This window comes from Accipiter gentilis, chromosome 34, assembly GCF_929443795.1.
Source record: "Accipiter gentilis chromosome 34, bAccGen1.1, whole genome shotgun sequence".
Taxonomy (NCBI): domain Eukaryota; kingdom Metazoa; phylum Chordata; class Aves; order Accipitriformes; family Accipitridae; genus Astur; species Astur gentilis.
This window is the reverse complement of record NC_064913.1, coordinates 7,728,816-7,751,475: the sequence shown is the minus strand read 5'-3', so window position 1 is coordinate 7,751,475 and position 22,660 is coordinate 7,728,816. Positions and strand designations below refer to the sequence as shown.

The 22,660-nt window shown below is 36.6% G+C and overlaps 1 protein-coding gene across 9 annotated transcripts in view; it reads left to right on the top strand.

The window, feature by feature from the left end:
• Positions 1 to 22,660, top strand: part of PPFIA2 (PTPRF interacting protein alpha 2) — a 594,728-nt gene that overhangs the window by 416,205 nt on the left and 155,863 nt on the right. For 5 of the 9 annotated variants that reach the window (XM_049791950.1, XM_049791949.1, XM_049791951.1 and 2 more), the window contains one exon: positions 12,830 to 12,892. The exons of the other annotated variants lie outside the window; for them this stretch is intronic. In XM_049791950.1, the coding sequence (XP_049647907.1) occupies positions 12,830 to 12,892 (63 nt within the window). The remainder of the gene's footprint in view (positions 1 to 12,829; positions 12,893 to 22,660) is intronic. 9 annotated transcript variants of the gene reach the window in all.

Here is a 22,660-nt window from a genome sequence, read left to right as displayed (position 1 = left end):
GGCCTGATTTATGCTTCAGGCAGCTGAAGGGAATATTACATGTGGAGAAAATAAACTACTTAAAGACAAGTTCCCAGAGCTTATTTTTTTCTTGGAGCATTTTGGATTTGGACTTTCAGTCAATGCGGTGTTGAGTTATAGACCAGTGTCAAAAATGACAGTTGAAAAAGAGTTTTAAAAAGCTTTTGTGAATAAACATGCTCTCTTAATCCATAAAGACCCACAATCCTCAGCCTGCTGATCCTCACCTGCAAAGTTACATATTTAATTTAAATCAAAATTGTTTCAGTTCTTTCCTTTACAATTAGAATTTAATTTCATTTTTTTAATGTGCTCTTCTTAATAATGCCTTTCATGAAAGCTTTTGTGGAAAGACTGGGTACTCTCCCTCTCGTACCTAGCCAAGTTATCAGATGCAGAAATCTACGTTTGAGCTACAGTTAATGGAGAGGAATAACCACATTTATGTGCATTTCATCCTAAAATAGATCCTGACATATGTCAGATGAATTTTGTTTTTATTTTGATTGTGTATGGTTTTGGGGGTTGGGGTTTTTTAACTCCTTGGACTCTGTGGATGAACACATTATTTCCTTGCCCTGGTGCAATTCAAGAGATGAAACTATATCTAAGGGCTAATGCAAATAATCTTTTGTTTTCAATAACATAGATATAGTATACCACTTTTCAGATTCTTTCAGAAGATAGTAAAAAAGAGGCTTCTGGTTCGCCTCTTCCTCACTCACAGCTTCTTTGTTATTTTCAGTGGAAGTGCCTCCACCTCCTCTCCACTGATATCCTCCACCTTTGGGCAGTCTTTCCAAGGTGTAGTTTCACTGCCTGCATCTGCCACTGCTCATGGCTTTTTCAAATGACATTAATGTGAAGCTGAACTGATTTCTGACATCTGGCTGCTGCCCAAAGGTTTATGAACAGCTGAGAAAAAGACCAAAGTCTTGTTAATTTGTCTTTGCTGCTGCTTAGCAGCATCGTAAGCAGCCTCAGTTCCTGAAACTGTATGTAAATCATGAATGTATCACTGCACTACTGTATATTTGTTTGGTAATTGGATGTCTTTTTGTATCTCAAAAGATTGGGGGGTGTCTTTAAATGCAAAGAAAAATCGTGCTGCTGAAGTCTGTGACAGGCTTCTACGCTGACCAGGAAAAGTAAATAAAGCAAAACCAGCAAAGTGCATCCAGCCAATGTACATGTATCCCAAGCATACAACTTTTATACACACATGAAACGTTCCCTTCTGCCTTTTTCAGCACTATACTTGCACAGTGCCTAGTGAACATGGTGGCAAGTTATAATATAAATGACTTTAAATAATAATTGCTGTAAGACAGTAAGAATGCACATGATGGCCCTGACCTATTCAGGACCTGCAGAATGTTGTACAGTCATCAGTGAGACAGGGACAGAGAGAGCCGGATTGCTTCGAAGCTGGCCCAACAGAGTAGCATTAAATCCCCCAGGAATTAGCACTATCATATGCCTGTCCCACTTCTATCCTCAAGAGCAAACTGTATTTTTTCAGTATCTTCTCTAGAAGGATAAACATTTAAAACAAACCACCAAACTAAGCGCAGTTCCACCAAAACACTTTGCAGACTGCAGATATCTATGTATCTGTACAACGTGTTTTTCTCTGAGGGGACAGACTATGCGAAAAATTAGTGTGCAACAGTGTTAGCTGTATTTACTCGGCTTGTAGAGTGATATTATAGTTATAAAAGTGGTAATTAACTTGTATAAAAATAGAAAATAGAATATGATATTCTTTTTGTGGGGTCTAGGGTTTACACTGATAATCTCAGCAGACCTGTTGTTGCTGGAATTAGAACTGGCAGAGCTTTAATCAAAAAACCTCCTTTCTCTTGCATCATCAGGCAAGAGAGAGAGTGTTTTTAGGTACTTTTTATTTTCCTCGTTAACTTTCTCCAACTCTATAGTTTTAAAAACATAGATTCTTCTATTCTCTAAAGGAAGATAGAAAAGAAATAAATTCTCTTAATCACTATGTAGCCAAATGCCAAAGGGGAAATCACCATGAATGAAAAGAAGCACTTTTTTCATTGTGGATACTTTTCCAAAATGTATTTAAATCAGAGGTGGGGAGAGGGAAGAAAGTATATGTACTTTAAAATCCTTTTCATACACTATTTTCTCAGATAATGTTCAAAAATGTCTATCTTAGTAGAAATTACCAGTGATGTGTTGATAGCTGAGATTGGGGCTTGTTGTTTGAGAGGCTGGGAACTGTACATTTCAAAGCTATACCAAGACAACTTTTAGTTATATACTCAATTTGTGTAAGGTTATTATATTTTACTGTGCATTCACATCCCCTGAAATTTAATGAACCATCCAAGAAGTGTTAAATATGGCCTTTCCTATGTCCCCCATCCTTGAGCTGTGTTGCAGAGTCTGGGATGGAGGATGCAGAATGAAAGTCAACCTTGCTGTCAGTTTGTCCCCGTAGTGGCTGAAGCAGTTTTCGCCACTAACTCGCTCTAGGTTTGTGCAGGTCTCTTGACACAACTGCACTGAACACAGCAGTGGGGGGCAGAGTATGGTCAGTCCTTTGTGACTGGCCTTCCTGGCCACAGGGGATGAACTGTGTCAAGTCATTTCTTTTTCATCCTGCACCATGGGACTGAGTTGAGGGAAGACATTATGTCCCTTTTCCTTTGTAAGAGGAGTAAACCAGTAGTTTTTCCACTTTACTGTCTGTAGAGAGAACTTCTCCTCATTACCTCATATGCCTTCTCTTATTTTTCCTGGAAGGAGTCATTGGTCTACATTTAATGTCTGGCATATTGGCGATTCATAAAGCAACATAGCATAGACAGTACAAGCTCGCATGTGACAAAGCAGGCAATGACTTGCAGAGGGGGTACAGGAGGAAGTTCCCAGACAGATGTAGGAAACTTTAAATTAATAGAAGTTGGTATACTTCTACTGTAATGGCTATTTTTTTTAATATGAAGGGTATAAAGGATAAACTATTACTGAAGCTTAGCTATCTATGTTTACAGTTTCCAGATAGACTTATCTTGAAGACTGTTATTGAAGGACCACTTTGCCATTGGTCAAAATAGTTTTGTCTATATTCTGATGATTTGGCTTGATGAGGGTATTTCAACAGATTAGGCACAGCACAAATTCTTTTATATATATGTATGTACAGCTAAATGGTAAATGTGTGCTTAGTGCCTTTAAAGAGTATCCTATCGGACTTCTACTTTCATGAGTAAATACACAAGCCAGAAATAGCAAAACACAAATCTCTTAAGATTCAAGTAGCTTGCCCTCAATGTTGTTGTTTGAGAATTTATAGTGGTGGGATTTTTTTTTATGGTTTTGCCATCATAAGAACACTTATCTAGTCATGAAGCCAGATAACATAGTGCTTAAATCAAAACTACAAGCACTGATTGGCTGCTTCAGGGAAAAAGACATTCACCTCTTGCCTAGTGGGAATGCTTAGTTGCAAAATTCCTCAAGACTGTCTTTCAGGCTTTTCATCATTATTACACACATTCACACTGTGAGATTTATTTTTAGCTGTTCTGTTACTGGAAAATTACCAAAAAAAAGAGCTTAATTTAGCCTTTATGCTATATACTCCCTGAAAATATATACATAATAAATGATGTAAAAACACTGTTGTGAACCTGAATCCTATCTGTCTGCAGCCTAAAGTACCCTGAAAAGGACATGAAAAATGAGCACTGAGGAGACTGACAAGATCACAAGCCTGAATGAAGGTTTCTGTGCTTTATCCCTTACCATCTTACCTTCTCCTTGTGCATGTTAATTGACAGTTGAGGTATACCATTCTGGGCCTCCCTGATGTACATGGTGGGATTGTACCAGTTGCTCCTTATTGTTTGCTCACACTCATACAGAATAACCATGTCCCAGAGTCCTCCATAGTCCAGGCAGAGCAGAGGCTCTCTCAGGAGTGCAAGAAGGTGCTGCATTATGGACTCACCCGAGGGCATGGTTTAATAACAACAACAACAACAATAAAATAATAATAACAGCAACAATAATAGAATATACGAAACAAGTGATGCACAATACAATTGCTAACTACCCACTGACTGATGCCCAGCCAGTCCCTGAATCACTGTGTCCCTTGGCCAAGTCTCCCCAGTTTATATACTGGGCATGACGTCCTATGGTATGGAATACCCCTTTGGCTCATTGGGTTCAGCTGTCCTGGCTGTGTCCCCTCGCAGCTTCTTGCACACCTGCTTGCTGGCAAAACACGGGAAACTGAAAAATCCTTAACTTAGGATAAGCACTACGTAGCAACAACTAAAACATCAGTGTGTTATCGACATTTTTCTCATCCTAAATCCAAAACACAGCACTAACAGCTACTAGGAAGAAAATTAACTTTGTTCCAGCTGAAAGCAGGACAGCTCCTCAGGTGCACTCAAGCTCTTTCTAACCTGGATCTGTCAGAGGTCTGATCTCCTGGGACCATGTGCAGTTTAGCATCGTTCTTAACACACCTTCTTAAACTACATTTGTCTTATTGCAGGGCAGTATGCAGACACATGTGAACTGCTGTACCATCCTTCCCCACAGCCTGGGCATTGCTGACAAGAGAGATTATTACTGTGGGCTGGGGACAGATCTGGCAGCTGGGTGACTAGAGAAGTAGGATTTCAGGGAGTGCAGGAAAGCCCTGTAGGTGTATTTTGTTGCTGGTTTACTTTTTTCTTTTATTTTTCTCTTTCATTTTCTTTATCCCTCTTCCTTCCTTCCCCTCCCCTACCCTCCCTTCCTCTTCCTTTCCCTCCCTTTTTCCCTCCCCTTTTCCCCTCTGTTTTCCCTCCCATTTTCCCTTCCCTTTTCCCTTCCCCCTTCCCTTTTCTATACTATTCATTGATAAAATGACTTGGAATGTAATTATCAGACTCGTCATACTTCATTAGGCAGAGCAAAAGAGTAGTCAACATGATTTCCACAGACCTAGTTTGAACACCAATTAGCATAACGTTCCAACATGTTCATATATTTTCATATTTTTACATTATATCAAATAAGCATGTCCTTTGTTTTCTGCACTTGTAATAAAAAAAGAATCTTGTTTGAAAAGACTTTATGCAAAGGAAATTCTGACAATTAGGCAAGGAAATATTTTTCATTTTTTGACTAAGAACTATTCAGACAGTTCCTTTCTAGACTATTAATTAACTAAATATTTAATGATGGAATATATGTCTGAATTATTTCTGTGCCTTGGTACAACACAGAGTTATTATCTTGAGATGTTTTAATGGCTGTATGATCTCAAACTCTGCTTCTGTGATCACTGTTCCGAATTTTTATTTCCTGTTAGAAATTTCTCCTAAGTTCAATACATTTAAATCAATATTTTATAGTGTAAATATAAAAGCTTATTATAACTACGATGATTTTCTTCATTCATATATCAAAAGATTTTTAAAATGATTAATCAAAGAATAATTAGACAGTTCAGTCACTGTGATGCAGGTAAACAAATAAATATGAATCTTATTATCTCTTTAAAGTGCTCACTCAATGATGTATTACCTTACCTTGTATCATCTTCTAACAGTACTGTGGGAAGATTACTGTACAAACTGCAAGGTCTGTCTTTCTACATACTATGTTTTAAGGGCAAGATCTTGCAGATTTTTACGTATAGATTTACCTCTGCAGTGATAACAAGTTCCCTGTAGCTCAGTGGGAATACTCCCATGTACAAAGTCAAGTGTGTACAGGTCAATGTACATGCCAGAGCAACTATTGATATAGATGATTGTAGGGAGTAGTTTGTGTTACTTCTTGTTAATTTTTTTCCAGGCTATCGTCATCAAGCATATAATAATTACTAATTTATGTACAGTGTATGTACATATGTATGTGGATGGATACAGGTGTGTGTGTATATGTACAATATATATCAAATCATAGAGTTATAGAATAGTTTGGGTTGGAAGAGACCTTTAATGGTCATCTAGTCCAACCCCCTGCAATGAGCAGGGACATCTTCAACTGGATCAGGTTGCTCAGAGCCCCGTCCAACCTGACCTGGAATGTTTCTAAGGATGGGGCATCAACCACCTCTCTGGGCAACCTGTTCCAGTGTTTCACCACCCCCATTGTAAAAAATTTCTTCCTTATATCTAGTCTGAATATACCCTCCTTTAGTTTAAAACCATTACCCCTTGTCCTATTGCAACATGCCCTTCTAAAAAGTTTGTCCCCATCTTTCTTATAAGCCCCCTTCAAGCACTGAAAGGCTGCAATAAGGTCTCCCCACAGCCTTCTCTTCTCCAGGTTGAACAGCCTTAGATACTTTGTATGTATTGCATCTTATATATGCAAAATTATTGCATATTTATATGTACACACACATGCAGAGACACACCATTTTGGGTCATATAAATGAGACTCCGTTTGCTTAACTTCAGAGTATGGACACTTTCAATTCTATTGAGTTGAAAGTACTAAGTTGATAATTTAGGACCATTCATTTACTTCCCATATTTACAATGTCATTACATGTGACTGGATAGTTGACTGAATGAGAAAATATAATTAAAGAACAAGGATCATAAATTATTTTTTTTAGATGGAGGAAGAAAAATAAATTATGTATATTTTGTTTCAGTGATAAAAGATAACTTTCTGTACAGAACCAGCTGACAGCTTCAGATAAGAGGCCCCTTGCAAAGACAACGTTGATATACTAAGGGCAGCTGATAGTAAGATGGGGCAATATGAAGCATTAGATTTAGTGAAAAGCTTATTGTTGGTGGGTTCGTTGAATTGTTTTGAATAAAATATCTAACATTGTTTTTTAGTACAAATGTTAGGAGAAATTACAGTGACTTTTTTGTTGTTTAATTTAGATGATATATTAATAGGTCAAACTCATTTTTCACGATAACTATGCATTTCCATGGAAGAAACAGTGATAGGGTTTCACAGATTTTACTGAGAACTTACATGTCATGTAAGTCTCATACAGGCTGAATTCCAGTGTTAGGGACAAACTCTGGTTCTGCTGTATACCCAGAAGTGTGTTTTACTGAGACTTAAGTATCAATTATATAACTTTTTTCAGTTTGAGATACCAATGCTAATGTGTAATTTCCAGAAAAGCAGAATTTCAATGCATCAACCTGCTGGGCTCATTTTCCAAAATAAATACCAACTTCTACAGTCAATTAAGTCCTCCACTTGAGTAGTCAGGAGAGATTCAAATGTATCCTTTACATTTTGACCTCCCTAGTTATGTGTCTGTTATGCTGTAGGAGCGTCCTCCTCAACAGATCTAAGTGTGGCATGGTTTGCCTTCCAACTTCTTTTCCACCCAAAAGTCTACCTTGCAAGTGGGCTGTGAGTCTGAGTCACCTGGTGGCATTCAGCTTTCCTGGTGAGTCTCAAACTATTGGGCACTAACATGTCCCAGAGGCTGCAGTCAACCCTTACCCAAAAGCATGCTGCATATGACTGGCAAGTTTGGTCTTCACTGGGCCTACAAGACTTGTCTTCATTGCTGTATTGCTTTCTAAGCCAGCCTTTACAGACAGTTTTAAGACTTAAAGCCTGCCAGTGGGTCTCTGGGGTGGCTGCAGGAAAGGAATGACATGTTGTTTGTTTGTAGTGATGTTGGCAATGAGGTGAGACCTGAAGTCACTTCTTGGTTGTCACGGACTTAATTTATCCGGAGCAAGCCTCAAGAGCTTCAAACTTTTCCATCACTTGAAACTTCAGGCAAGCGCTGTCACTAGAACTGCTGTCAGGATTAAAATTCTGTGTCAAGGGGTAGACTAGGAAAGGTGGTAAATCTTCACATCCTTCTCATTTTGTTCCCTTCTATTGTAGGAGCTCTTCTTCTCAATTTATAGGTACCAAATCTAGCATAATGAAAACCTTATGTGCTGTAATACAAAATAACATTTAGTATTGAAAAATAATAGAATCATAGCATAACTTGGGCTGGAAGTGATCTCTGGAGGTCATCTAGTCCATGCATGGCTAACTTTATAACTAGATCAGGTGTCCCACGGTCCTGTCCAGTCAAGTTTTGAAATGGTCTTCCATAAACAAGAACACGTTGGTGAAATGATTGTTAGATAGGTATTCGGTATGCAGTCTGTGAATTTTAAATAAACCTTTGAGTTTATTAAAGTACCTTTTGCCAATATCTGGATATCACACTTCCTTTCACTTTAGAACAGGAAATAGGAATGACATCTGAGAATATATTCTGTTACTGTGAATTCACGTGATGACTTCTCAAAGTTAGTAGAATAGACTCATACTATCAAAGATATCACATACATCTGCTGTATCTATGGTGTAATGTACAGTGATATGCTGTGATGACTGTATGGTCTTCAGTTTTCACAGGGGGTATTTGTTTTGTAGCATTACTTCTAGTCCAGCCCACACTTAAAAATAAACCAAAAAAACCAAACTAATGGATTCTGCGTTAGTGTACATTTGTGCACAGGTATGTATCAGTACAATATAGATTAAACTGATTTCAACTTGAGTTGAAGGTACTGGTTGTTGAAGTAATCATGTGAGATGCATGGGATATTACGTGGAACAGGCTTCACTTCAAAATAGGCTTAGCTGAAGCCACTTTCCTAGTCTGAGTGCAGAGAATAGGCGGTGAATTTCACTGTGAAATATAAACTTCTTGAAATATTGTACTTATGTATTGTGGAAGTGTTCCTTTTGGTCTTGTTTTGTGCTCCAACTACTAAAGTAACAAATAGAATACTTTCTACAGAAATGGCTTTAGAAAGTAGATAACAGGTCTTTTCCTTTTGGGCTTTTTACCTTGACTGTTCAGATAGCCTGCTAAGCATGACCTCAGTTAGCACCCCCACAAAAAGATGACACATAAGGGAAGAAACAGTTCTTTTCTGACATTGCGTAGTTTCACTAATTAATGTTAGTAAATAAAATTTTCAAAAGACTAAAACACCTAAATAGCATTTTGGACTGTGGTGAGTGATGTAAGACTGGTCAGCACAAAATTCTTGTTAAGAAACACCAAATATTGTTCTATGGGATAGTTTTTTATATCCATCTGTCAGATACCTACATTATAGACATCAAAGAATTGGGGAAGATTCTGCACTGGTTTCTTCAATCTATCAACAAATTAGATTTATTCAGTGCATATCTTTGAATTTGTCAGCAGCTTTGGATACCACTGATTATAAAACCTGACTTTCTTCTTTATTCCATGTCCCTAATTTGGACATGGCCTTGAAATTAGTGCTGTACTGCTCACATCATAACTGAGAGCAAGAGTTCCTTCTTTACGAGAGGTTTGACTGGGGACTTGCTAAGAAGGTTTGGATTATAACAATGTTGGTATTTAGGAAAATATGTCTCGTTTCATGTAACCTGAACAGCAAGATCACTTGAAAGCTCAGTGTAACTAACCAGTTAAAAAAATGCAGTTGCTACATGGTGTAAACGCAGGAATATCGATGTTAGACTTCATGAATTTTTACATATTTCTTGTAGGTTAATTTACAGAATTAGCTAAAACTTTGTTTAATTTTAGTGTTTCCACAGAAGCTCGAAATTGTAGTCTCATATATCCTTTGTCTCTCTTTCTATCTAGTTGTGAAATACAGGCCAGTTTGGTGCATATGTGGGCCATTATTTCTGATTATTGTCTGATGTGGTCTTGGAAACTCCAGGAGGTGTAGCTTGGCTGTGTATGTACCTAGAGGGCTTTTTGTAGGTGATGCATTTTCTGAAAATGTTTTCAGATGTGCCACAGCCTCACACAAGGCCTTTCTATGTGGAAACCCAAAAGAGAGAGGAGAAGGAGCCTGGAAACTTTTCTGGGTCCATCAAAGGTTTAGTGAGCATGGTTAATGGTTGGACTCGATGATCTTGCAGGTCTTTTCCAACCTAAATGATTCTATGATTCTATGGTTCTATTCTATGATTTAGGAGAAGCTTGAGAATCTGTCCCCATGCATGTGGTTCACAGGAAATAGTAGCTGAAGTGCTCATCCCAAGCAAGGATATATGCATGTTCTAGGGCTTCATTTTCAGAATTTTCTCTCCCTGTTTACTCTATTTTCTCCTCTGAAAAATTTTAATGCTTGTGCATTTTATCAGGGAGGAAGACCAAACTGTAATAGAAAGTTTCATGAATATTAATTGTAATAGGTTATAGTTACTAGGGTACAAATACAAGGTAGATGCTATAATATTAGATGCACTCCTGAATGGAATAAATATTTTATGGACATGCATGAGATGGAAATTGCTGCATTACTTACACTACATAACTCATTCATGGATTTTGTATCTCAAATGATTTCCAGTAAAATCTTTATGACAATACATTTGCCTCAACATGCACAGTTTGAAGACAAACGATTTGAGAATTAATGCACAAGTGTTATGCTTTTTATTTAATATCTTTATTTCATTTCTCTTCTATGACACTTGACATTTTAGGTACTATGAGTCCAGTTGGATAGGAAATTACCATGGCTATAAGGAAATAGCCTTACAGCGTTAAAATATCAGGGATCACTCATTTCCAATTATGTGAAGTTTCCCATAGTAGGCCTGAAGAGTCAAAATACTGGACCTTAAACCCATCAGCTGCTAGAATTGAACACTGTTCACTTTATACCTTTAATCAATAAACCTTTATTTACAGTTTTACAAGAGGAAAGAAGAGGATAAGTATTTACAAGATAATTTGAAAAATTAGGGTAAAGTTACTCAGAGATTATTGCTGTTAACAGCGATGGACAGCAAAGATGAATTAGTTAACAGAGCTCAGATGCAGCAGTCAAAAGTATACAGTAGATCTACCTTTTCACACAAAAGTGCAAAATTATCAGAAAACATCATATATGAGATGTACATAGATTTTAAAAAGTGCAAAAATGTGTAAACTATTTACACATTAATGCAGGTGCGTCTTTTTCAACCCTTTTTTAGTACTTGTCTGTATATAAATATTGAGATTAAATTTAATAAGCCTTAAACCATTATTAAATAAAGATGTGTGAGACTGAAATAATGAATGGATAAAGTTTATAATGTCTATGTTTTCTTGTGCTGAGATATTGTTTATGTAGAACAGTGTCACGCTGACATAATGTGGGCTGTGTTTTCCTTACAAAATTCTGGAGCAACAGTGGTGTGAAAGATCCCTCTAAACATGATACATGGATTGAACATGAAGTTGCTTTGCATGGACATGTTCTTTTCAAAAGTAACTGCTTTGTATGAATTGAAATCTCCTTTGGAAAAAACAATAAAAAAGCATTATAATTTTTTTTTCCAAATATTAAGGGTGTAAATCTGAAGAAGGGAAATCTGACACAAGCAAGTTAAGAACTTGCCAGCACACGTGGAGAGTTTTGCTTAAAATTAAAAATTTGCTCTCTTTGTTACCACTAATAGCATAATTCTCCTTTAAAACATTGAAAGTTTAAAGCTACTTCAAATATTTAAAAACTGTTACAAATCACAGTGTGAAGTTCATTGGCAATAAGTGCTTTGTCAATAGATGAACGTGGATACTTGCCTGTGGCTGTTATTAAATATATTGATAATGTGCACATTTTTGTTTACTGCAAAAGTAAATCATAATATACAATCAGGCTTAACTTCCTCATAAATTATAATAGTAAATATAGTAAATATAATAATAAAACACATCTTGCAATATGCTGTATTTTCCAGATGTTATATTGTGCTATTAAAAATACTTGAATCCAAAAATACTGTCGTCTTGTCAGTTCTGAATACCACGTTTACTGAATTAAGTTGGTAAATAGTCACAGAAGTAAAGCTAAGATCAATATTTACTTTGAGAGATGATGAAGCTCAACTATAATTAGCATGAACATTGCATGTATTGTTACATATGCTCTCAACACTGGAAAGAAATTGTTTAGAAGATTAGTCTAGAACTGTTGGTTTGGTTTTTTTAATGGCAATCAGGATAGATTGAACCAGAGGTTTAAAAAATACTTCTAGAACTTTTTGAAAATCTGCTGTTAATTTCTTCTGAAGTAAATGTTGAGATCTGAAGAAATGTCATCTGGTCAGATTGCCTACTAGTTGGGGCCTTTCTAAAGAAGAATGTTGTATGTTGGACTCTGCAAAAACAAAAGAAAGAGTCATGAAAAAGGAAGAAAAGTAACATTCAATGCTAAAATATATTCTTCAGATAGCTGAAGGGACTTCCAGATTTTTAACTGCACATAGCTTTTTTCCTACTATTTTTCCACTCCTATGATGGTTTGGTGCAACAGAGAAGTCTGAGACAGCATGAAAAATTTATCAATTTGATAGGTAAAGTCTACCTGGTATTTTAATAGGTTTACTTCTTTTGATGTCTTTCTATAAGATGTTTTAATTTGGGGGGAGAAGTTCCTACTTTCTTTAAACCTCACAAACAGGTAAAACCTCTTGCTTTATGTAGACACCTCAGATTAAAGTTAGCCATGGAGCTATGATTATTTCTCCATAGTTATCTGGCTGTTTGACAGTGCTTCAGAGTTCACTTCTGTGAACACAGTACGGAACACTGAAGTGACTTACTGTTTGGTTGGTCTCAGTGCCTCATGAGCCAGGATATGTAACAATACTTACAATTTTTTGGTGTGAATTTCAGTTGAGCCGCATTTTTGTTCTTTTAGATCAGCTTGCTTGAATGATAATAACATTCATCTTGTTAGCATGGTGTAATTTAAATATACTGTAGCACTGTACAAAATTCTATTCCATTCAGCAGAATCTCTGTTGCCACCTTTTTCAGATGACGGTTGCTGCTGGTACGAGCATTGAGAATAACATTCAAAGGACCATATCCTGCCCTAATGTATGTTCAAAATATCTTGGATTTTTGCATAATTTAAATGCAGAGCCTCCTTATGTGAATTTGATATTTCGTTGCCCACAGAAGCTTGTGCATCTTGAGGTTACTTGACATTATATATTTCAGGGTCAATGAATATTGTACTACAAGTGAGGTCTCAGCCTATCAAAATTACCAAATTACTGTCATTTTTTTCTGTATGGTTTGATGGTGCAGATAAATAGAGACAATGATAATATATTCACAGTTCCTTCTGCGTTTACCTTGCTTCCCACCCAGCTCAATGCTCCTGTCAGTTGAAATCAGTAGAAGAGCAATAGGCAAAATGAGGAAAGCAATGAGAGCCTGTATTTATTCTACTTAACATTGTTGTAAATTGGATTTTGATATAAAGAAGTGTAAGACTAAATTTGGAAGGAAGGCAATTTCATTTTTCTTGCTTAAACAAATATATAAGATGACTTAAAATAGAAGGGAGGAGTTACTATTGCTCATGAAAGGTAGAATAAGAAATCTATTTTATTAACAAAAGAAGAAAATTATTCACTTGTAGTATAATAGGTCATTTATTTTTTTTTACTAAAACTATTCAGATAATGGAAAGTCATTGGGCCAAAATTGAACTCTTATACATTAATTGGGAAACAATAATGAGAATTTGGGATGTACCAATGAGAAAAGACTGTGGCTCTGCATTATATAGAAGCTATTTTTTATCATGTAATGTGTTTAATAATTTATTTTTCAGCTAAAGATTATCATGTTCATGGGGGAACTGGCAGAAGGAATTCTGGATAAACATTTCCATCACCTTGAGTTCTTTTAAGATAAATAATCACAGTACAGGCACAATATAGTTAAAATAGCTAATATCTAAGAGAAAAAATACTGTGATTTAATATTGGCAAGAAGTTAGTTCATCCTCCCTATCTGGGAAAAAAGTTCCACATTTTAAAACAATCTTTCTTCTGGAAAGTTTGTGCTCTTAAGGGAACATGGAGAAATTCTTTACACTGCATTCTTAGAAGATACTGCATCTGACTTCCTGAATCATTATGGATTTCTGAATACATTCCTTGAATGGACCAAAATTATAAATTCTTGGCTGTGATTCATATGTTCGATTCCAGTTTCAGACTTGCTTCTATGCAGAGGAAAAAAGCTTCCTCAATATGTAGTGTATGATTAATCTCCAATCTCTTCTGGATTTTCAACATGACTAACTTCTCCAAGGCAATTTTAGTATTTCCATCTGCAAATAGTACCACAATAGTTCCTCTGTAGATAACAGTGAAAAATATCAGAATTCAGTTGAAAGACTAGGCTTTAGTATTTCTCTCTCAATCTTTCCATGAACTAAAAAGAATTCTTAACTGGTCTTTAATAAAAAAGTTAGTTCCCATTTTAGATTTCACTTTTAGTGTAAATGCACTAAAAATAAAACCTTTCATGTTTAAAATTACCGTTTATTTCCTCCCCAGGGGAAAATAACACAGTTCAGTCACAAAGGGTGTGAAACAAACTCTTGCCATTATTATTTACTTATACCCAAAGTCATTGTCAAGTGGTCATGAGGCCTAATTTTGGATTCTCACTTTATGAATAGGTGCAAAAAAATCAAGTTCTTAACTCTGAAGACTCTTAACCAGGACATAACAGTATTCAGACTTCCAAGTAATTCTCAATGAAAGTATATCTTATGCAGATGATTTTTTTATACTTGAATTCCTCGAATTTCTTTTCAGTTTTATCAGATTTTTGAATTTATAATTAATAATGACTGAAGGTCCTGTCAGATACAAAAGAATCCTGTTCAGAGACAGCATATAATCCCTACCAATGTCTACATGTCATCCAAATGCACAAAGCCTGCAGCAAGAGCAAAGAGTGGAAATCTGTACTCACCCTTTCACCCAGGTTCTTGCAAGGAGGATAGGAAGGGAAGGCAGTTCTGCTTTACAAGTACTTCTCTTACCACAAAATCTACCTGGGGCACTGTAACAATTGCAAAAGCAGATCCAGCTTCAGTTTAGAGAAATACTGTAACTGAAAAGAGACATCCAAAGCTTGATGAATAATTGCAAAGTTTTATTCATTCCTAAATCCTCTAGTTTCCTGATGATAGGAAACTGTTTATGTAGCTATTTGTTATTGAATAAAACCCAGCTCCTTAGACTTTTTCACAAGTACACTTTTATATTATGACTGATTGTTCTTATGCTAATTAGAAAAAATTGCTAAAGGAACAACTTAGTGCCCTTTGTAATATATGAGAAAGAAAATTAATTCAATCATTTATTTTATTCCATTGAATTCCAAACCCGCAATTACCTGTGTGAACAATACTTTTAATAACTGGCATTAAGGCTGTTGAATCTACAGCTGAAACTGAATGCATGGTCACTTTTCAATTATTGGGCTACATTATTCTGAAATGTTTTCTAGTTTCTTGTAATTACTGTGAATTGCACAACTTTATATTTCTGCCTTTTGTAAAAGGGATAGCTGTGGGGGATGCTTTCAGAAGCATAAAATTTTCAGTCAGTATATATTGCACTGGTTCAGCATTTTAATTACATTGCATTAATTATAAAACTCAGTTATTTAGTCAAAAAAAGGCACAATACATTTGATTTGGCTTTTCTGGCTCTTAATCTCAGACCTAAAATATATTTCTAGAAGTACTCATCTAGAAGCAGAGTTTGAGATGCTAAAATTGTACAGAAAACATAGAATAGATTGTTCATGAGACACATATGCTAAAATATTAAAAAAGGCTTTATTAAACCTGAGTAACATCTCTTAACATTATTAATAACAAATGTAAGCAGGTTTTAAAATATACAGTATGTAGTATATCATTTTGCTTAATAGAAATACACTACAAAGCTACTGAAACTCAAGAAGAAACTGCAATATATTCAAAATTGAGAACTCACATATTATGATGATTTCAAGGTACAATTTTGTGGGCACTTTCCCACAAATGAAAAAACCTAATTTGCATGCTGTTGCTCTGTGAAGTTTACACATCCACAATCTTCATTATAGGCCTCAATTTACCTTTATTCCCACATAAACCTTCTGTTTTCTATTTCTCATTATTATAAATAGTTTACACGACAGCTGAGTGAAGAAATTGGTATTATATGCAACAGTAATATGCTATTGCAGTTTATTCCCTTCTCCTACGTATTGCTTAGTGGGATAATAAGAGGCACTTAACTGCTAGGTTTGCTGTCTTTCATGCAAGATATCCCAATTCTTGACTGCATGTCTCTATATATGTATTATATTTATAGATTAGTCTTTAAACAACCACTACAATTGCTGTATACTTTGAAAACACTGTTTCTTGATAAAAAGTAATTTCTGTAGATGTACTCTTAAAGTATACATGCATTGTAATATGCCTGGATGGACATTACTGATGCATATAGAGTAATTTAGACAGAATGGTCTATCATACTTTGATATCTCAATGCCATTACTCGATGGCTGGAAACAGTGCAAGCTAATGGTCAGAACAAAGACAGGACACTTTGCATGCAGATCCAATTGCTGTGGTTGCATGACCTTGAGCTTCTGCAAAATGGCAGTATGAATACTCCTTTTTTATACAGCTCTTTAAGGTCCACAGTAAAAATGTAAACAGCAAAATACAAAAGAAAGTGGTGGCAGGTATTAAACATGCTGTGTTTTCTTCGTTTAAAACAGCAGAACTTAAGTCTGTGATTTTTTTAAAACAAAATTGCTCTATATAATAATGAAAACATACTTCACTGCATATAACTGCAAAGAAAACTAATTATTTAATTTTAATCAAGTGCAAAACCAATGCATTTCGTTATTGCACCATCAGCTATTCCACTACTCTTTCATGGAAAAGCCACATTTGTTCTGTCTAAAGGGATACATACCTACAAGAATTCTTCATAGAGCTAGTCACAAGTTTTACAGTAATTACTTTGAAAATGCAGGGGTTTTTAAATTCCAGCGTATGTAATTCAGGCTGTTTTGTTTGGGTAGATGTTTTTATTAATTACATAGCTTAATGTGTGTAAGTTTTAAATATCAATGTTTTTTATTATCTTATGGCTTTAGACAAGATACAGGCCATATAAATAGACATTTTCTACAGCAGTTCTGTAGAAAACAGCAATTTGCTCATTTTTTATCTAATCAGATGTTATGCAGCATCTTCTAAAACTGCAGGTTTTCATTCATCAGCAATCTTAAGTCTTTAGACTATTTCAGAAAGTGTTTTGGGAGGGTTACAATAAGGCAGGGGAAGAGAGAGAAAGCTTTGGTAATATATAGATACCTTAAAGTATCAGTGTATTTATTTTTCTCCCAAATTAGAATGAAACTATTTCCTATGCTTTCCGGATACTTTTTTTTCTATCAAAGATTAAATCCTGCTTGTTTTCATAAGTTTGTTTGTGTGAATATGCTGAGCATGTTTTTTCCTTAAATTTAAGCCAAATGCCTTTATTCTCAGGTAAGCTGAAGCAGAAGTAATTTTTTCTATCCTGGGTACATTTCTGAGATTAAGAGGAAAAAATAATCCAGAACTACTACACATAGGAACAGAAAGTCAGAAGCTTGAACATGATTACAAACCTCCAGTCTTTCTCAGGTTGCTATGAAAGCTCTGAAACTCCTTCATCTCTTTTTCAGCCTTCATAGGATTCTGGGATTTACCAAATAGTGACCGACCTCTTGAAGCTACAAACCCATTTTATGTGATCACCTGACACTTTCAAGTGTCAGACCCTCTTGGCATATAGATGTCTTTTTTTTGTCCATGGAAGGAAAAAAATCATAGGGAGGTTTCCTTTCTCAAGCTTTTACCCAAACTCCATAGTTCAAAGTCTTCAGGAGTTACTTCATAAACTTGCAAACAGAAAAGCAATTTCAGTTTGTTCTCACTGCCAGTGACTCTGCAGCCCTATATTTTGAGCATGACACTAATCTTTTGGCCCTCATCTCTCATTTCCCTGCCACAGGGCCAGCAAATCTCACTGTGCAGCTCAACATTTCTGCCTCTGCTCCAGACCTCATGACAGGCAATTAGCTGGCAGATCTGGTGCCTGGCCAGCTGTGCCAAGTGTGTTAAATCCTATGGTAGAAAGAGATAGCAGCAATGTGCTGCAGCTGGAGAGAAGAATCACTGTATGTCTTAGCAACAGCGTGGCGTCCTGGTCCTCAAGTACCTGGCTGCACGTTCATGGTAATGCTGTTACATGTACAGCATCGGTGTCCCAGCATAGGTTTGCAAGCACTCCACTTTTCCATGGCATTTGGACTGACACAGGCCCAATGCATTTATTCTACTTATTTGAGAGATTGAAAATTGCAAAATGGAAATCTGGAATTAGGAGCTGTAGCAGCGTTAGCAAGGGATTTGCAAGGAACAATGCTGACATGATATCAAAGTTGTTGCATACCCTTTTAATTTTTACTTTTATATATGCACTGTGAATGGACACAGTACCATACGGTTAGCTCTGTTTTCAACTACAGCATGCCAATTTATAGGTGCTTATCTGTTGCATCCTGAGACAGGAAACAACTTTAAAATCAGTACATCAATATCATGATGAAGCGTATTATATGAAAAAAATCTTGCCTGAGTTCACAGAAACTAGATGTTACTAGACAGCTTTACTGAGCAGATCCACTGGAGTGAAATACGCAAGACCCTTAAGCTGGGTATTCGTCTCTGTGGCCCGCTGAGAGGCATAACTGTTCTTGTGGGCTGACCTTGGTCAGGAGTCAGACACCCACCAGCTCTCCCCTCATTCCCCCTCTTCAACAGGACGGGGGAAGAAAATAGGATGAGAGAGCTCATAGGTCAAGATAAAGATGGGAAGATCACATACCTGTTACCACATGGGCAAAACAGACTTCATTTGGGGAAAACTAGTTTAATTTACTGCCAATTAAAATAGATTTGGATGGTGAGAAACAAAGACAAAATTTAAAAAATTAAAATAACACCTCTGTTGTGGTTTAACCCCAGCCAGCAACTAAACACCAAGCAGCTGCTCAGTCACTACTCACCCCCCACCCAGCGGGATGGGGAGGAGAATCGGAAAAAAAGTAAAATTTGTGGGTTGAGATAAGAACAGTTTAATAGGACAGAAAGGAAGAAACTAATAATGATAATAATAATAAAATAATAATAATAAAATAATTGCAATATACAAAACGAGTGATGCACAATGCAATTACTTACCACTCGCCAACCAATGCCCAGTTAGGTCCTGAGCAGCGATCCCCTCCCGGCCAACTCCCCCCAGTTTATATACTGGGCATGACGTCCCATGGTATGGAATACCCCTCTGGCCAGTTGGGGTCAGCTGCCCTGGCTGTGTCCCCTCCCGACTCCTTGTGCCCCTCCAGCCTTCTTGCTGGCTGGGCAGGAGAAGCTGAAAAATCCTTGACTGAGTCTAAACACTGCTTAGCAACAACTGAGAACGTCAGTGTGTTATCAGCATTCTTCTCATCCTGAACCCAAAACATAACACTATACCAGCTACTAGAAAGAAAATTAACTTTATCCTAGCTGAAGCCAGGACAACCTCCCACACAATCCCACATTTTTTGCCAGGCTCAGATTCACCCCTTCCCTCCCAACTCCTCCAGTCCTGCACCCCAAGTAGCACGGAGGGATTGGGAATAGGAGTTAGGGTCAGTCCATAACAGCTCCTCTCCACTGCTCCTTCTTCCTCACACTGTGAGCCACCATCTGCAAGAGCAAATGAAGAAAAGTTTATCACCAGAGGCTTTCTCCCTCTTCAGCTCATGCCACTTCTCAAAACAGTTTCCATGTGCTTTCAGGAAAGGAGCTGAAAAGAACCGAAGCACTTACCTAGTATTTTCTGTTTTCTTTTAGACTTCCCTACTAGTTTTCTTTTTATTTGTTGGTTTGGGTTCCCCCCCTCCCCTGCTTCTGAGACACATCTTAATTAAGGAGGCTTTCAAGCCACAGAATGAAGATCTAGATTTGGAAAGAACTATGCTTTGCCTGACTTTTAAAGGAAATCTAGGCATATAATGATGCCCTTTGGGGAGAAGAGCAGATTTTCATTGGTTTGGTAACATTTTGCCTCTGTATTATTACTGAGAAAAATCTTGGTCCTATTACCAGAAAACAGATGGGAAGAAATCATTCCATGACAGAGATTTAAAGCATAGGAAAAAATTTAATAGGTAACAGTGATGCTCCTAGATACTTTCATTTACTAGTCTTCTAGAACTTGCATTTGTCTTGGAAAACAGACACAGAATAGCCACCAGCTGTTAATGACTGAGAACTAACTCATTTGGCAAAGGCCAATTGGCAAAATCCTTTGCAAGAATAAAGGAACGCCATCCATCCCTTTGCTGTACCCTCCTACACTGGTCCAAATGTTACTGCTGACACTTTCCGGAACACTTATTACGCTGAGTTAAGAGGGCTGGAAAGAGAGCTTGACTCTGCTGCAGCCATTAGCAGGCTCAGTCATCATCCCCTTCTAATAACATAATCTTAGTTTTATTCAGTTTCAAGGAGCTGTATTCACTTTGACACCATCATGAATCAAAATGAAGTTTACATCCCAGCATTCTTACTGGTCCTTACAAAAAAAACCACGAAACACAAAGCCAGCAAAGGTCAAAACTGTACCCCAATCAATAAAACATTGGGAGAAACTGTCCTTGAAAGATGACTAGTGTGCTTCTTGGTAAATAAGAGCCTAAATGGATTTAGAAAATCCATTTAAATTTTTATTTATCTGTCTTTGCCACATGGCTTTCAAGTACTGTGATTTTATTATCATTACAATGTAAAGTCATTTTTAATTTATTCAAGACATGGATAATTGCCACTCACTATCATCAGTGAAAGTCTGTGATAAAATGCTCACTGTCATCTGACACTAGGATTTAGATTACTTGGGACATCTAGCTGTTTCTTAGTCATAATCTTGTTTGTTTGTTTTAAATACTGTGTGTTTATACACTGATATTTCAATTAAATTGAAGTATTTGACTAAAGATCTTCAGCTATAATTTTAGTAAAAAAAGAATTAACTCTGATTACTTGTAACTTGATCAGTGAATCAAATCACAGACTTACTTTTCTGCAGCCAGTAACACTACTCTTCTTGCTTTGGTTACATGTAAATTTCTATAGCTACTAAAGATGTTGACTGACTCCTGGCAGTTTAAATAGTCGATGATTGTAAAAAGAACATTATTCAACATTTACAATACTTTTCAGTCTCCTAAAACATGCAATCTCCCCAAATGACAGGCCATGTCACTCCCAGTATGTCTGAAAAGAAGTTCACATGTTTCTGTTCTGCACTTTTTCTGCACTACAGATTTGGAAAGTTGTACTAAGCTAGGTTCTACACTGGGTAGGTGAGTGGGGAGGGGTTTAAGATAGAAACATGAGTGTACTGGTCCTAAAGAGTTAGGACCAGGACCTGTGAAAAAGAAATCAGCTCAGATTCAGTTTATTTTTATGTTTAGATCTCAAGGAATCCTTCAATTCAACTAAGTAATGAAACCTTGAAATTCCTTGTTTTCATGGTTTTAATTGACAACAGCAGCAGTTTACAGTTTTTTCTTCCTTCTATTATATCGAAATAGTTGATGGCAAAGAACATCACTCTATAAAGCAATCAAATGTTTTTTCATGACAATATTATAATATGCTAAAATGTACAAAATACACTTTTAGAATCAGTGTCCAGTAGGTTGAAGTTGTTTGAATTACACTAAACAGATCTTTCAAAGTCTCAAAATGGGATTACTAAAAATCCTAATAATTACAAAAATTTAAGCTTACATAAACTCATGGACATGCCACATTTTTACAAATGATGATAACGAAGGTTTTGATTTAATCTTCTAACACATTTTAAAGCTGAATTTAAATATACCTATTAAGGATGAACAGTCATAATCTTACATGTGTTTAACCAAAGTTTAAAAAACCATTTTTTTACACCTATGCAGAAATCTTTATTTTTTTTATTAAAACATATGTCTAAGCTGGATAATGAAAGTGTAAAAGGATAGCCACAAAAATGACAGTAAACACTTAGTTCACAGAGCATCGGTATTAGTCACGTCCATGCTATTTACTTTTAATATTGATGTTCAACAGTTCAGTGCTGCTGCCCTGGCCCTAAATCTTCACAGAGTGGCAAATTGTGCATTTCTGATGTGAAGTCTGTGAACAGAAGGGTTATGTCGAAATTGCACTTCAGGTGTTTGACGGGTCACTGCATCCACCCCGTGGTTCTTGTCTGCTGCTCATGACTGTGATCAGAGCCCATCGCTGTTCCCGCCTGCCCTGCCTGCAGGGTGTTGCTCTCCCCAGCAGCAATGGTTGCAGATACAAACGACTCCGATTTACGTGGGGATGTGCCTGGGGCACATCCAACCCCGCGACTGGAAAGAGTGTCTTTTCCCCAACATAGATATAGCTGAGGTGAATATGCTGCCAGGGGAATTTGATTTAAAATGGAATCGGTTTCTAAAACCATTTAGAAATTGTTTCTAAAAATGTGGCTATAATCTATGTAAATGCATCGGAGTTCTTCAGAAGATAGTAGAAGGGATTGTACGTGTGACAGATAACAAGACAAATCAGTTGCTTTAGTGGGTTAAAACCATGTCCCTTCAATTTAAATCCCATAATGCGAAACTTCTGGCATTTAAAATGGCAGTAGCTGCTGGTATTGCGGTTGCTAGCTAGTAACTACAATA